The sequence below is a fragment of the Carcharodon carcharias genome, chromosome 13 (genome assembly GCF_017639515.1).
Source record: "Carcharodon carcharias isolate sCarCar2 chromosome 13, sCarCar2.pri, whole genome shotgun sequence".
NCBI lineage: Eukaryota > Metazoa > Chordata > Chondrichthyes > Lamniformes > Lamnidae > Carcharodon > Carcharodon carcharias.
Window position 1 is genome coordinate 34980992 of NC_054479.1, and position 16598 is coordinate 34997589.

The window sequence follows — 16598 nt, forward strand, 5'->3', positions numbered from 1 at the left end:
CAGACCGAAGATGTTCTGCAAAGCGGTCATTCAGTCTGTGTTTGGTCTCTCCAATGTAGAGGAAACCGCATTGGGAGCAACGAATGTAGTAGACTAAGTTGAGGGAAGTGCAAGTGAAATGCTGCTTCACTTGAAAAGAGTGTTTGGACCCTTGGACGGTGAGGAGAGGGGAAGTGAAGGGGCAGGTGTTGCATCTTCTGCAGTTGCATTGGAAGGTGCCATGGGAGGGGGTTGAGGTGTAGGGGTTGATGGAGGAGTGGACCACGGAGGGAACGATCCCTATGGCATGCCGCCAGTGGGGAAGGGTGGGGGGTGTGCGGTGAAGGCAAGATGTGTTTGGTGGTGGCATCATGCTGGAGTTGGCAGAAATGGCGGAGGATGATCCTTTGAATGAGGAGGCTGGAGGGGTGATAAGTGAGGACAAAGGGGACCCTATCATGTTTCTGGGAGGGAGGAGAAGGCGTGAGGGCGGATGCGCGGGAGATGGGCCGGACATGGTTGAGGGCCCTGTCAACAACCGTAGGTGGAAAACCTCGGTTAAGGAAGAAGGAGGACATGTCAGAAGAACTGTTTTTGAAAGTGGCATCATCAGAACAGATGAGATGGAGGTGATGGAACTGAGAGAATGGGATGGAGTCTTTACAGGAAGTGGGGTATGAGGAGCCGTAGTCGAGGTAGCTGTGGGAGTCGGTAGGCTTGTAATGGATATCAGTGGACAGTCTATCACCAGAAATTGAGCTACCAGGCTGACTGTATGAGGTCGCCATGACTACCAAGATTATACCATAGTCCAAGGACCCTGCAGAATGCAAAGTCTAATATATATATATATCCCCTGCTTTTTTACTTAACTATTAATCCTATTAAATTGGCTGTACTTACAGCTGTCTCTTATGCATTTCCACCTGTGGATATTGGTTGTTGGTAAGATCAGGCCAGGCTGTATTGTTCCCTTCCTCCCATTTGGATGATGTGCTAGATGCCGTCAGTGTCTGTGGAACTGGAACTCAGCATATATGAGAATCTCCAGGAGAGGAGTGGAATGGAACTGCATCAGCAAGGATATCACCTTAAAAAGTATTTTTATTAAAGAAAAGGAGATTCCCATATTATTTTCAGACTTTAGAGCAACAATTTACATATCCAACTTGTTCAGTGGAGCCAGCCTTTAGTATCAGCTTAAACATTACTAACTCCAGGTGCTAGAATAGGTGTAGAATTAAATGGATTGAATTAAGCAGGCACATTTATGTTTTCCCACATTTGTCTGAATGAATGAAGCAACAATTGAATAGAATTAAATCCCAGTTGTTCCAAATTTGGTCGACCATACCACTGTGGCTCGTGGACACATTGGTAATTTAGAGGAACATGTTAGCAGATTCAAGCGGGTGAAATTATTTAAGCAAGAGCATATTTAGTAGGAACATAGACCAAGACCAAGGCTTTACAGCCCCTCCCGCCCGGCGGGATATTACGGTCCTGCCGAACTGAATGGAGATTTAAGTGGCTCGCCACATCTGCTGTAGGGAGTGGGGGGGGGGGGGGGGGGGGGGGGGGGGGGGGGGGGGGGGGGTGGGGGGGGGGGCGGAGACACGCTGCGACAGGGCTGTAAAATCCTGGCCGTTGCTTTGTTTCTAATTCCATTTGATTGTGAAGATCGATAAAAATAATGTTCCTATGTTGTGCAAATTCTATGTTGGCATTAGGTCTAAACACTGATTCCTTATGCATAAAACATAAATGGTTGGCATGTATAGGAAGTTCCTCATTTATCGACATAGTCAGTTTTTTCCTGTACACATCATTAGAGTAGCGCTAATGACTTTTTCCACATTCCCCTCAGTAGCCCTGGAAGTAACATCGCTCTCCTTGGATGGGAAGTATACTGGCGATACACATGGATTATTGCAGATCCTTGATATATCATCGTTCCTGTAATCACACTTGTGATTACTCATAAGTGGACATGCTTTGGTTGGAGTTTCGTTGTTGGGCACAGCATTGGGCACCAGCTGAGGAAGCTCGTGAACGTTTGGTTGGGGCCTTGCGCTGGATAAAATCTTTTGTTTGGTTGTACAAAGGTCATTTGGAATATGCAGCAGAGAATTCTTTCTGTTGTATTGTGCTGGGGTGTGTTGGGTGAGTCTGGTCACTTCTTTTCCTAGGTTGGAATATCAGGTCTGTCGGGTTTTTTTATTGGCATGAAGATACAACTTGGTTATTGTGGCGGGGGGTGGGGAGTTATGTTGAGTTATCGAGAGTCTGGCACAATCTTGGGCCTTCATGATATTGCCATCAGTAATAACTTGAGTTTTTTCTTAAGGTGATTCATTTACCGGATGTGGCTAGAACCAACATTGGTTGCTCACCCCTATTTCCCTTGAGAGGGTGGTGGTGAGATGCTGCCTATGAATACAAAACTGAGCGACTTGCTGGGTCATTTCTGAGGGTCTTTGAGAGTCAATCACATTGCTGTAGGTTTAGAGTTACATATAGGCCAGATTGAGTGAGAAAAGCAGACTTTCTCCTCTAAAGGATACTAGTGAACCAAATGGGTCTTCACAACAATCCACTAGTTTCATGGTCACTATTATTGATGTTAGCTTTTTACCCTAGATCATGGCATATAAGTTGACTCGGCATATAAGGAAACCCCATATCTTTGGCCCCAAAAATTATATATTTGGTGTATAAGTCAACCTCCCTTTTCAGCCACGACATGCTATACTTGCTTTAGTAGTCAGCCACAATTTTTCACCCCGTAAATGGATGTTTTACTTAGCAGTACCTTATAATTGGGTGCAAAGGATCAAGCAGGCGATTTGGACTGTGTTATGAAGATGCACAGAAGTTTAAGATATGCCCACAAAGAGTAGACATCCCATGGCAAATCGCAGAGATGGCAGCCACCCACATCCATGCTAGTGGTTCACTTTTATGCTCAATGTCCAGGTAGATCCCGTTTTTGGAGGGATTTTTGAGGCGTCAGAGCTCAAATTATACACAGACATCTACAGTGTTTCAGAATTACTTAACTGAAAATTATTTAATTGTTTATTGAATTTACATTGCCCAGCTGTCATGGTGGGATTTGAACTCGTATCTCCAGATCATTAGTCTGGGCTCTGGTTTACGTGTCCAGTAGCATAACAACTAGGGGGCTATCATGGCTTGCCTGTCAACCTTTGTTAAATGTATACTGCTCTTTTTTAAGTATTCTCATGCTGTCAGCTGCCTTGCTCCACTGGACGCTTTGATCTGTCACCCAAATTTAACAGATTGCTTGCTTAATGAACATGCCTAACATTTACTGTTTGTGCAGGTTTTCAGATAAGCGCTGTCTGTCCCCATACAGTCTGGAGTCTCTGATATCACTGGAACAGCGTGTTCTGGGAGTACACCAGCTCAGTGTTTCAGACAGACAGTGTTTAAGACCTACAGCATAACTCGGAGAGGAAGTTAAACCTAAGCACATTTCAATTTATCACTTTTTGTTGGGCTTTAAGCACTTTTGTGCATTTCCCCTTGAACAAAGTACATTCTAAGCTGACCAACCTGGAAAAGCTTTGCTCATATTTAGACGTTCAATTAATAACTCCTGCTTCAGGATTTAAAATTCAAAAGCTGAACCACAATCAGTAATCAGCTGAATCCCCTCAAACTTTGCTTTTTTGCCTCATTTCCAACATATGAACAATGGGGGTCATTCTTACAGAGTTTGTATCAGCTAAGGAAATGTCAACAAGGCAACTGGTTAAAGGTGGATAATGTAGCAAGTGGGGCTATCTAGATCTCTATGACTAGAGGCACGGCATCTAGGGGCTGAGCCTAAGTACTCCTCCCAGACCCCTCCCAACCCAACAAGGGAGCCGTGCACGTGCACTTGATGTTTCCATTGCCTCAAAAATATCTGATGAAAACTCATGCTAGGATACAGCAACAATTTTCTACAACTGGAATCGGTATTGAGAAGCCACTTAACATTATGGATCATGAGCAGCCAATTACATTGAACTGCAATGTTTCGTCCAACCTGTCAGTCATGATGTTTCTCCATCTGTCACCGTGTTCCCAAAGCCTTTTCCTTCAGCCACCTATTTAACCTGTTCTTAAATGTTAACATGGCCTCTTGTTCAATTAATAACTCCAGTAGTGCATTCCACAGTGTCACAACTCAATATAACAAAAGGTTTATCCTGCCCTCGCTCCTGTATCCCTTACATTTAATCTTATATCTATGTCCATTCCAACCAGTTTTTAATCCATTTTGCTAATCCCCACTCCCCTAATTCCATACCCCTTAATTTTCTCCAATAGTCTTTTATGCGCTATCTTGCCAAAAGCTTTCTAAGTGTCCATGGACACCATATGCACTGCGCTCTCATGTTCATCATTTGTAGCCTACAGAAAGAACACCACCAGATTTACGAAGCAGGATCTTCGTTTCTGAAATCTGTGCTGCTTCTAATTATCTTCCTTCCATCTTTAATTAAAGACACCACAAATTTCCCTATCAGAGATGACAAGCTAATTTGCTTGCAATTACCCAGGTTAACTCTGCCTCCCTTTTTGAAAATGGGTGTTACATTGACTCCTCTCTGTTCTTACAGCACACACCCAATGTCAGTACCGCACCATTTTTTCCCCCATTTCCCTTCGGAGCTTTGGATGTGTCTTGTCAAGTGTCTGCATTTAGTCTTTCTTTATCTTAACAAGATCACCTTAGCTTTCACTTGGTGCTGTCACTGCTGATCAATGAGCGGCATTTCTAAGTATGAACTGTGGCTGTCTCAGTTTGTATTAGAGCTTTTCTGGTCTGGTGACACAGTCCTACACCATTCAGCATATTTAACCAACCTCAGACCAGCCAAATCTGATATCAGCTATTGCACTGAATCTTGTAGCTGTAACAGATGCTTCATCATCATGATTGTTCCTAGTTCTTAGTGTTAATACTACATTTCTGTACTAATCCTTCCTGATTGGAATAAGGTTCAGTTTGATGGCTTTAAAAACTCATCATGCAGCTTTCAATACAAGGTATGAACAAATGAATGTACTGTCCATGGAGCCAAATTCATTATTGTGTACCTTCTTGAACAGGTCTGCCAGCAGACACTTTGACAGGACACAGGGACCGATTCTATGATGAGTTTCACAGGTACCAAACAACTGCTAATTTATAACTTTATAATTTATAACTATTTTACTGAATCAGGAGAGACTTTAATGGAGAGCTCTGCAGAAAACCTTGGCTCACAACAGACCAATAATTGGCCACATAGTTTTCACAGCTGGCTGGATAAGTGTGGGAAAAGTAAATGGTCCGCAATTTGCAGAGTTCACGTTGTACAGATCCTAGGCTTTTATAAATGAATAATACAGCAGCAGAGAAGGAAAGAATGTGCAGGGTCTTCAAATATGTCATGTATTGAAATGTATAAAAGATTGTGAGCACCTATTATTTACAGTACAGAGGTAGTTGTGTGAAGGCCATACTCAAAGCACTGAGTATTTTACATTGACCTTGTTTTGTGCTATGTGACTGCCAGGATCAGCAATGTGGTACTTGATCGTCACCCCGTGGTGTAGCCCAGGTGTCAGTGCTGGGTCCATCTTTGTTCTTGATATTTATATAAATGGTGTGTACTTGGGTGTAAGGAACACAGTCCTGAAATTTGGAAAAAGGCATGGAGGCCCCACAAGACTTCAGGAAGGTATAGGACAGCAGAGTAGGCAAATAGGTGGAAGATACATTTTATTGTAGATAAATGTGAGGCAATACATTATAATGCACTGTATAAAGTAATATTTTTTTGTATTTATTAACGTATCACAGAATGCCTCTTTTTTTACTGAGTTGTTATTTTTTATTTTGTTACAGCCTGAAGAGTTTCTTTAGCCGATCTCGTGACATGTTATATTTCAAACGGTTAATCCAGATTCCAAAATTGCCTGAGGTATGGAACCTTCTTGTAAAAATAGAAGGATAGTACAGACAAATGAGTTTTTAATATGTTTACTTTGGCTTCTTATTAGCTACTGACTTCTGTTGTACTGGCTGAAAGCAATTCTGCCCATTTGAGTTTTACCTTGCAATAACTTTTGATCCACTTAATTCCTGAAGATGGTGAATTCTGCCCACACTCTTTTAATTACGGAATAAATGTATGAACAGATCTCATGTATAATATTTTTCATTTCCCCTTGCACGCATGACAGTCTGTCAGATGAGATGTTAAATTGAGGCTCCATCTGTTCTCTCCAATGATATTAAAGGCCCCATGGCATGATTTAGAAGAAGAGCAGGGGAGTTCTTCCTGGTGTCCTGGCCAATATTTATTCCTCAATCAACATCACCCATAACAGATTATCTGGTCATTATCATCTTACTGTTTGTGGAAGCTTGCTATGTGCAAATTGACTGCTGTTTTTCTTACATTACAACAGTGACTACACTTCAAATGTGCTTAATTGACTGTAATGTGTTTTGGGATGTCATGAGGTTGTGAAAGGTGCTACATAAATGCAAGTCTTTCTTTTTACAGTCAATTTGGAATCCAGGTTTTGCTGTGTACATCCCTGTTGAGGCTATTAGTACAACTGCTTGCTTAGGTACAAGGGCTTGTGCTTAAATAACTTAGAAAATGCCTTTTTTTCCCATCTTTCCACACCCAAGATGAAAGAACTAGCCCTGCCCAAGGAAAGTTTTAGTATGAGACCAAGGCGACTGGAGTTTGAACTGGTTCTGTGATTCCCAGGTTGTTCTCAATGTTGCAGTTTTCAATTTGTTGAGGCGGCCAATTGTGGAGACATTCCTACCCATTTATAGAAACAAACCGCCATTTAAAAGACATTTCATGGTACCCCAAATAGATTTTGAACAAGACACTATCCAGTATGTCTTATGTTTCCCCCTTCACAGAGTCCTCCAAATTTTTTGCGAGCCTCTGCCCTTGCAGAGCATGTGAAACCTGTGGTGATTATTCCAGATGAGGCCCCAGCTGATGATATTGAGGAACCAGAAAGTCTCATTGAGGTCTCTGCAGTTCCAGTGACTGAATCTCAGGTAAGAGGCAATTTTTCCTGATGGGATTCTTATGGCTGTCAGGTAAACTGGGAGTTGTTTATAGTAATTTTAAGTGAAAGCCCAAGTTGAATGTAAAAATGAAATGAAACTCCTAGCAAGAGAGAGGTTTTAAAATGGGATGAGTGAGGTAGGAGCAGAAGTGACTTGGTTGGAAGATGTCTTCGTACGTGAGGATAGTGATTAAGATAGTTTTAGCTCAATAATGAGGAGATTCCAATTAAATAAGAACTCCAGATACTATTGGAAATCTGCCTTCTGTCCAACATATAGGCTTTTAACGGTTTTATATTGTTGGAAGCAACATCACTTTAAAGGTGTTACGACAGGAGAATTTAAGTAACAGGTCAAAGTAACCAGCAGAGGTACATTAATAGTGGTTTGGTAGTACAGAACTTGAATATTGCTGAAAAGAGATATGTCGAAGCTTTTTGTCTTGCGCTCATACGTTCTGGTAAATTCTGTCAGAGGTGGCGGGGGGAGGGGCCATGCTGTTGAAGTTGTGGTATTCACCTTGTTCACACTGCATTCGAAGCACACACCATTTTAACTGGCACATTTGTGGGCAACGTAGGAGGCTGTCATCTCTGGCATGATGAGGTGGCCCTATTAAAATGCAAAAGTTGGTGTCCGGTGACATGATTTTAACTGTGGGCAGCACATGGTGCACACGTTGTGCCTAGGGATTCTGCTGCAACGTGGATCCAGGGCCAGAACAGGCCCAGCAATGTCAAAAATGTGCCTTGTTGCAGGTTTCCATAACCTCACCTGACTCTGTCACTGCCTCAGCTGATCTACTGCTGAAATTCTCATCTGTGCCATTGTTACCTCCCGACTCAATTATTCCATGACATTCCTCGCAAGCTTGCCATTTTTTTTCACCCTCCATAAATCTAAACTTGTCAAAAACTCTGCCTTCCGTGTTCTGACTCTCTTGTGATCACTGACATACATTGGCTCGGCCTGACCGTGCTCAATTTGAAAATTCTTTTCCTTGTTCTCGTCCCATCCTATCTCTGTAATGTCTTCCAGCCCTAAAACTCTCTGAAACATCTATGACCCTCCAATTCTGGTTTCTTGTGCATTCCCGATTATAATTACTCAACTATTGGTGGCCATGCTTTCAGCCCCCAAGGCCCTAAGCTCTGGAATCCCCTCCCATTCCACTCTGTGCCTCTTTCTGCCTTTAAGATGCTCTTTTAAACCTATTTCTTTAACCAAACTTTTGGTCTTATGACCTAATATCTCCTTGTTGGTGTCATATTGGGGTTTATAATGCTCCTGTGAAATGCCATTGGACGTCTTATTACTTTAAAGGTGCAACATAAAATTGTTGCTATTGGCTGTTGGCTATTGGCTATTGGCATAGTGAACCCCCTCCCCGATACCACTCCCTCTCCCCCCACACCCAAATCCTTATGCCGAGAGTCATTTCCTTAAGGTGGTGACAGTTCTCTGCTCCTGGCCACCAGCCATCTCACTATTTCTGCCAGATTCTGGTGAGATTCCAAAGTGAAAAATTAAAATTGGGCCTGGTGATTAAAATGGCCTCAGCTAGCTGCCTGCACTGACCAGTGAGCTTGTTGCCCCACCCCCATATGCTGCCCTCTTGCCTCAAGTTAGCATAAGGCTCTTGTTTATCAGTCATTGATTATTTGTTGTTGAGCTTTTACAAGCAAGGAGGGAGCTTTTAAGAACTGGAGAAATCTCTGCGTTTCAAAATAATTTAACCATGCAATGACTTTATTTTCTTCTAGAACTTGGTGGATGTGGACATCTTCGATGCTACTTTTGGTCCCCCAACTAATAATGGTTTTGTGAAAGATGATAGGTAAGATGGCTGAGCTTTGAGAATGACTGGATTTATCAAACAATGTTGTTTGGTTTAAATTTTAGACAGTCATTTGTGCATTCTTCATGCAGAGATCTTCAAATTGACAACCTGAAGAAAGAGGTGGAGCTGCTGAAAGCTGAGATAGAAAGAGTAAAGGCTGAGGTAAGATTTCACCCTGAACCAAAGAAATGATTGATAAAAAGGAAAGCTGCCAGAGATTGTATTTTAGGCTTTGAGCTCCTAAGCTGGGTTGCCATTTTATTAACCTTTGCACCATGTCCAGTTAATACCACCTTTTCGATGGGTTTATTCTCACACCAAACTCTCATTTCCAGTAAGGGAGAATGGCTACCTATAGTGCAATCTTGTCTTTGTTGCCTCTAGATGCTTGCCAATGCTCGCCTGGCTAGCCTTTTGCACTTCATAAACTTCAGCTCATCCTAACTTGCATCATGTCTTATTCACTCACCATCCCTGTGCTCACTGACCTAGATTGACCTCTGATTTGGAATTTTCATTTTTAGAATTTTCACTCTTGTTTTCAAATCCCTCCATGTTATTGCCCCTCCCTATCTCTGTAACCCCTTCCAGTTCTGGCCTCTTGTGCATCCCCAATTTTCAATCCTCCACCTTTGCTGGTTGAACCTTCAACTGCCCTTGGCGTTAGCTCTAGAATTCTCTCCATAAACCTCCCTGCCTCTCTACCTCTCTCTTTCCTGCTTTAAGATGCCCCATAAAACCTACCTCTTTGACCAGCTTTTGATCGCCTGTAAGATCTCCTCCTTTCATGGCCTGGCTCCTAATTTTGCTTGATAACACCCTTGATGTTTTACTACATTAAAGGCGCCATATAAATGAAAATTGTTGCTGTGGATAGTCCTCTTTCTCTAGATATGTTTTGGCAAATTAAACCTGCATTAGAAATAGTACCGCAATACAAAACAATGGGGTAAAATTTGACATGATGAAAGATGATTAGCAACAGCTCAAAAGCTCAAAATCTGCATAAAACACTGATGATGAAAAATGTTGTTCTAAAATAGCAGCTAGTCTAAAATGGAATTATGAAGTATGTGGTGGTTTTTCTAAAATCAGTCTCAGTAGCTATATGGAGACGATGCAAGACTGACAAGGTTCTCTTGAATTTATTCAGAAATAAATACAACATGGTCTCCATGTCAAACTTAGCGGCATTCTAAATTCAGTGTCTACAAGCTGTCTAAATGTTAATATATTTGATACGCTGTTATTTCTGAGTTATTTAACTTTGCATCGATTGTTTACTTCCAAGTTATCTACACAACTTTCTTTTAGATTATTTTTAATGATTTTCTGACATATCATGAGGGGTGGGGGTGAAAATATATTTGTCTCGAAGTTTGCTATGACATTGACAAAGTCCATCCATCTATTGTTAAAAAGAACATCACAGCTTCTATTAATTACTCTTGGCTGTGAGTCAGCAGGTAGTGGACAAGCCAGCTACAGCAGACTTCAGCAGATAATTTAATGTAGTATTGGGGGAAACATAATCTATTTGTACATTTGGAAATAGGAGCAGGAGTAGGCCATTCGGCCCTTAGAGCCTACTCACCATTTGATATTGCTTTGAATGAGAGGTCAAACCAAGGTTCCACGTATGTTAAAAGCAACATATTCTCCTGTTGATAAAAACAAAAAAACTGCGGATGCTGGAAATCCAAAACAAAAACAGAATTACCTGGAAAAACTCAGCAGGTCTGGCAGCATCGGCGGAGAAGAAAAGAGTTGACGTTTCGACTCCTCCATCACCCCCTACTCCTCAACCCCCTCCTATGGCACCACCCCATGCCCACGCAAAAAATGCAATACCTGCCCCTTCACTTCCTCTCTCCTCACCGTCCAAGGACCCAAACACTCCTTTCAAGTAAAGCAGCATTTCACTTGCATTTCCCCCAACTTAGTCTACTGCATCCGTTGCTCCCAATGTGGTCTCCTCTACATTGGAGAGACCAAACGTAAACTGGGCGACCGCTTTGCAGAACACCTGCGGTCTGTCCGCAAGAATGACCCAAACCTCCCTGCCACTTGCCATTTCAACACTCCACCCTGCTCTCTTGCCCACATGTCTGTCCTTGGCTTGCTGCATTGTTCCAGTGAAGCCCAACGCAAACTGGAGGAACAACACCTCATCTTCCGACTAGGGACTTTACAGCCTTCTGGACTGAATATTGAATTCAACAACTTTAGGTCGTAAGCTCCCTCCCCCATCCCCACCCCCTTTCTGTTTCCCCCTTCCCTTTTTTTTTCCAATAAATTATAAAGATTTTCCTTTTCCCACCTATTTCCATTATATATAAAAAAAACCCACTAGAGCTATACCTTGTGTGCCCTACCATCCATTCTTAATTAGCACATTCGTTTAGATAATATCACCAACTTTAATTTTAACACCTATGTGTTCTATTGTACTATTGTCGTTGACATCTTTTGATGATCTGCTTCTATCACTGCTTGTTTGTCCCTACAACCACACCCCCCCAACCCCCCCCCCACCTCTTTGTCTCTCTATCTCTCCGCCCCCCACACACATACCTTAAACCAGCTTATATTTCAACTCTTTCTTGGACTCGAACGCAAGTTCTGTCGAAGGGTCATGAGGACTCGAAACGTCAACTCTTTTCTTCTCCGCCGATGCTGCCAGACCTGCTGAGTTTTTCCAGGTAATTCTGTTTTTGTTTTATATTCTCCTGTTGTCCTGGTCAACATTCGTCCCTGAACCAAATAGGTTAACTACTCCATTCATCTAATTTGCTTTTTATGGTACTTTGCTGTGTGCAAGATAGCTGCTGCAATTGCCTCTGGCACCTCAGTATTTTTCCACTTCTGGCCTCTTGCACATTCCCAATTTTCAGTACTCCACCATTGGCCATCACGCCTGCAGCAGTCTAGCATTCTGTCCTTGAACAAAAGTAATTAATTTCCTTTGAAACACTTTGGTATGTCCCAAGGATTTGAATGGGGCCATAATGGGCAAAACTTTTAACTTTGAAAGTGTGAAACTGTCAGTAACAGATAGTCAGCTCCATGTTGGAGGGCCTGATCCAGTATCACCAGCTTTACATCCCCATGGCAAATGAGTGCTTTACCCTTCATATAAGTCTTTTTGACAGGAGAATTGACGCTGTATTCCACTTGGGGTATGGTAGCCTAGTTATGGTGCAGCACTGACAATCTATTAGTTGCAAGTTCCAGTTCAACCATGGCAAGTTTTGAAACTGAATGATTCATTTCTGGTCTATCACCTGAAAAAATATCCATAATTGCTGCTGTTCAGTTGTAAAAAACCAACTGAAAACCTGCCACACATACACAGTCTGGTCTACACATAACTCCCAAGAACACTATGTTGATTAATGCTTAGTGCTCTCAGGGCAATGTATGACATGCCTAATAACAGGTAAGTATGTCTGTGAATTGTAATTATGCCTTACATTTTCCCAACTAGGGATGAACAGTAAATGCTACCTTGCCAATATCATCCACATAATAATTATAATACAAATGTTTCCATCTCTGAGCAATCTATCTAATTTTTCTTGATTATTTATTCTTTCACAGGATGTGGGCTAGACCAGCATTTATTGCCCATTCCTAATTGCCCTTGAGAAGGTGGTGGTGAGATGCCTTCTTGAACTGTTGCAGTCCTTGTGGTGTAGGTATACCCATAGTGCTGTTAGGAAGGGAGTTCCAGGGTTTTGACCCAGCAGATGTGGCTTGGAAGGGAGCTTGGTGTTCCCATGTATCTGCTGCCCATGTCCTTCTAGTTCCTAGATGTCACAGATTTAGAAGGTGCTATCAAAGGATCTTTGGTGAGTTCATGTAGTGCATCTTGTTGATGGTATACACTGCTACCACTGTGAGTCGGTGGTGGAGTGTGTGAATATTTGTGGATCGGATGCCATTCAAGCGGGCTGCTTTGTCCTGGATGGTGTCAAGCTTCTTCAGTGTTGTAGGAGCTGCATTCATCCAGGCAAGAGGAGAGTATTCCATCACACTCCTGACTTGTGCTTTGTAGATGGTGTACAGGCTTTGGGGAGTCAACAGGTAATTTACTCACCACAGAATTCCCAGCCTGTGACCTGATCTTGTAGCCACAGTATTCACTGGCAAGTCCAGTTCAGTTTCTGGTCAGTGGTAACACCCAGGATGTTGATAATGGGGTATTCAGCATTGGTAATACTATTGAATGTCAAGGGGTGATGGTTAGATTCGCTCTTGTTGGAGATGGTCATTGCCTGGCACTTGTGTGATGCAAATGCAACTTGCCACTTGTCAGCCCAAGCCTGGATATTGTCCAGGTCTTGCTGCATTTGGACACAAGAGACTGCTCCAGTTTCTGAGAAGTCGTGAATGGTGCTGAACATTGTGCAATCATCAGCGAACATCCCCACTTCTGACCTTACAATGGAGGATATGTCATTGATGAAGCAGCTGAAGATGGTTGAGCCTAGCACACAACCCTGAAGAACTCCTGTAGTGATGTCCTAAGACTGAGATTGACCTCCAACAACCACAACCATCTTCCTTTGTGCTAGATATGACTCTAACCAGTGGAGAGTTTTCATCCTGATTCCCATTGACTCCAGTATTGTTAGGGCTCCTTAATGTCCCACAGGGTCAAATGCTGCCTTGATGTCAAAGGCAGTCACTCTCACCTCACCTCTTGAGTTCAGCTTTTTTGTCTATGTTTGGACCAAGGTTGTATTGAGGTCAGGAGCTAAGTGGCCGTTGTGGGACCAGAACTGAGCATCAGTGAGCAGGCTATTCATAAGTGCAGTTTGTTAGCACTGTTGAAGACACCTTCTGTCACTTTGCCCAATATAGCTTGTCAGATAACACAAAACTTACAGGTTCAGGCATGGTTTGGGTAGCTGGTTTCAGGTTCAATGAAGGCTGGAAGGAAAATTGTCTGATAGAATTGCAATGGTGTAATTAGGTAATCATTGTAAATAAAGCAGTGAAGAACACTTTTTTTAATGACTAACTAGCCAGGGATAATCCCTCTGTTTAGGTTTGATATTTTCAACAGCTCCATTTTCCAAAAGTGTTATCTTTTTGCCAGGCCCAGAAGTACATTGCACAACTGAAAGCCCAGATTAATACCTTAGAGACAGAGCTGGAGGAAACACGCAAACTGAAGCAGAAAGCACTGATCGATAATGAGGAGCTACGGGATAAGCTGGAGAACCTTCAGAAACAGAAGGGCGACACAGATAAAGCACAGTTTTTGTTGATTGAGGCGGAGAGTGAGTTGTATTCTTGCCATATTCATTATGATGTAGTCACTAATTGCTCTTGAATGATATTGGTTCAAAGGGTATGGTATTCAGTTCAAATTAGTGCCAGTCTTCAGAACACCCCCCCCCCCCCCCCCCGGCTTTACTGTCCTATTTAATGACACCCCAGTTCCCATCCACAGCCTGTTCCAAAGTCTAACTTTTCCCTACATTTGGTTTGCTGCCATTCATTACTAGCCTGAACTCTCGCAAGGACTGGAGATTGTTGAAGTCCTAATTTAAGGACCAACCTTCCTCATTCAGGATCTTCCTATATAAATGATATCTTGCTTACAATGCATGCTACAAACTGAGGCAAGGAGCTACCATTAATATGCGTCTCAGATAGAACCAGTGGGCAATCTTGAATCTATTTAGATATTTTATTTCAATTGGAAGGATTTGATAGGCTTTTCCCATCTAATTTTGTTGAGACCTTTGCCTCTGCTGTTGAGTCCGAGAATGGATCTTGCCCAAGGCGATCACTGAGTAAATGCGCAGAGAAAGCTGCCCACCATTTAAAACTGGACCACTTTTATTCATGTTTGTACGTGTTTTTGTTTGTGAATCACTTCTCTTGTTCTTATCAGCACTACCATCAGCAAAGGTGGGGAAAAATAGGTGTTGGGAATGGCACTCATTCCAGTCCTTTTTTATCTGTTAAGGATGGGAGGAGATTAGATAATTCCACCATTGCTCCTGGTTACAGTAGATAGAAACTTTCCTGTCCATGGGCAGAACCTTCTGCCTGTTGGACGGGCCGGTTGGAGTGGGTGTGTGTGGGCGCGGAGCTGATTGCTGCCCGTGATTGGCTGCGTGTTGCCATTTTATATGAGTCGGCCAGTTAAGGCCTGCCTAGCGTGACGTGTGCTCAGCGCTACCTGTGCGGGCGGGGGGAGGAGGGACAGTCGGGGTCTGCGCTCTTGTTTGCCCCCCTCACACTGAAGAGAAAATTCTGCCCCATGTGATTAAAGTGCATGTGAAATGTTTCTTGGTTTGTTTTCTGAGTTTTTATCACAGTGAGACAAGCTATAGCACTGGACTTGATTATGGGGTTGTATCTTGTCATCTATTCTGTCTTCAGCCTGTGTACATATGACTGAAATCTCACCTGAGAACTGGAGCTATTTCTGGGTTCAGTTTTCACTCCATGAACGTAGGCAATCGAGAGACTCCTCTGAAAAATCACAACAGCTAACTTGAAATAAAAATGACTAAACCCATTAACTCCATCCATTAGCTGCTCTGAAGCTGAGTTCCATTTTCATTCTAATGTTACTTAAATTATACTTACAGAGAAGGTGCAAGCGAATGAGCAGCGCTACAATAAGCTGAAAGAAAAACACAGTGATCTTGTAAACACCCATGCAGAGCTCCTCAGGAAGGTAAGGAAAGCCTTTCAGTGGGATGTGATCTGGTGCATGTCTAATTCAAAGTGAGCGAGGTTATTTTTGTGCTTGCTTTCAATTGAACGAATGTTCATTTCAACACTAATTAACCTTTTACTTTTCATAGGTTTAAGGTGTCAGCCTGGTTCTCAGCAGAGAAAATTGAATTGAAATTGATCTCTACTTTACAGTTCTTTCCGTATATAGCATTCAGTTTTTAATGTGCCCAGCTTTAAAATTGTATTGATTCTTGCAGACGTTTACAACGATGGTCTCGGTGAGGCTTGGGTGTGACCTGAATGCCTGCAGCAACCAATTTAAATTGGATGGATTTCTGTCAGTGTTACAGTCAAAACCAGTTGATATATAGGCCTGGTTTCCTCCTTTCTTAGGCAGTTGGCTGCAGATTGGAGTTTACTGACGTTGAAACCATTCTAGGCAGGGCTTGAGGCCTTTCTCGCAAGGTGTTACTGAATTAACTGCATCTATTAACCCTGTCCAGAAGCTGTTATGGAAGGTGGTTTGCTGCATGTCTGTCTGAACAAGGTGGTATGGAATGTGTGGGCTGTGAGCTGATTGTTTGGATGTGAACAGATGATAGGAAAAGTCAGTTGAGATATTTGTCTGGTTTTAAATGTGTCATGGGAAACTAAAGTACTCGTACAGACTTTATTGTTTTCTAATGGGCACCTCCTGGATTGATTCCTAAGGGACCTGTTTGTTACAGCTTCTGTGTAGGGAACAAACCTTGGACATTTGCTGCATCTGTCTTGATCTTATAAAGGGGTCGCTGGAAACTACTGGCCCAAATTGGTTGTCTCAAAAAGGTTATCCAGATGATCTGTGAGTTGTGGGTGGTCAGAATCTTGGAAGGTGGTGGAGTTTCTAACTGAAAGTTGTGCTGAGATTCCCAAGGTAGGGATCCGGACATGGGACCAATGTAAAATTCCATCCAAACAGGGGTCATT

At 42.6% G+C, this 16598-nt stretch overlaps 1 protein-coding gene across 1 annotated transcript in view; it reads left to right on the top strand.

Moving 5' to 3' along the window:
- The window catches only part of LOC121286439 (huntingtin-interacting protein 1-related protein-like), a 173738-nt gene that overhangs the window by 115974 nt on the left and 41166 nt on the right, over positions 1 to 16598 (top strand). Inside the window, exons 9-15 of the mRNA XM_041203557.1 lie at positions 5107 to 5164; positions 5888 to 5963; positions 6929 to 7072; positions 8848 to 8921; positions 9014 to 9086; positions 14029 to 14212; positions 15539 to 15627. Coding sequence (XP_041059491.1) covers positions 5107 to 5164; positions 5888 to 5963; positions 6929 to 7072; positions 8848 to 8921; positions 9014 to 9086; positions 14029 to 14212; positions 15539 to 15627 — 698 coding nt within the window. The remainder of the gene's footprint in view (positions 1 to 5106; positions 5165 to 5887; positions 5964 to 6928; positions 7073 to 8847; positions 8922 to 9013; positions 9087 to 14028; positions 14213 to 15538; positions 15628 to 16598) is intronic.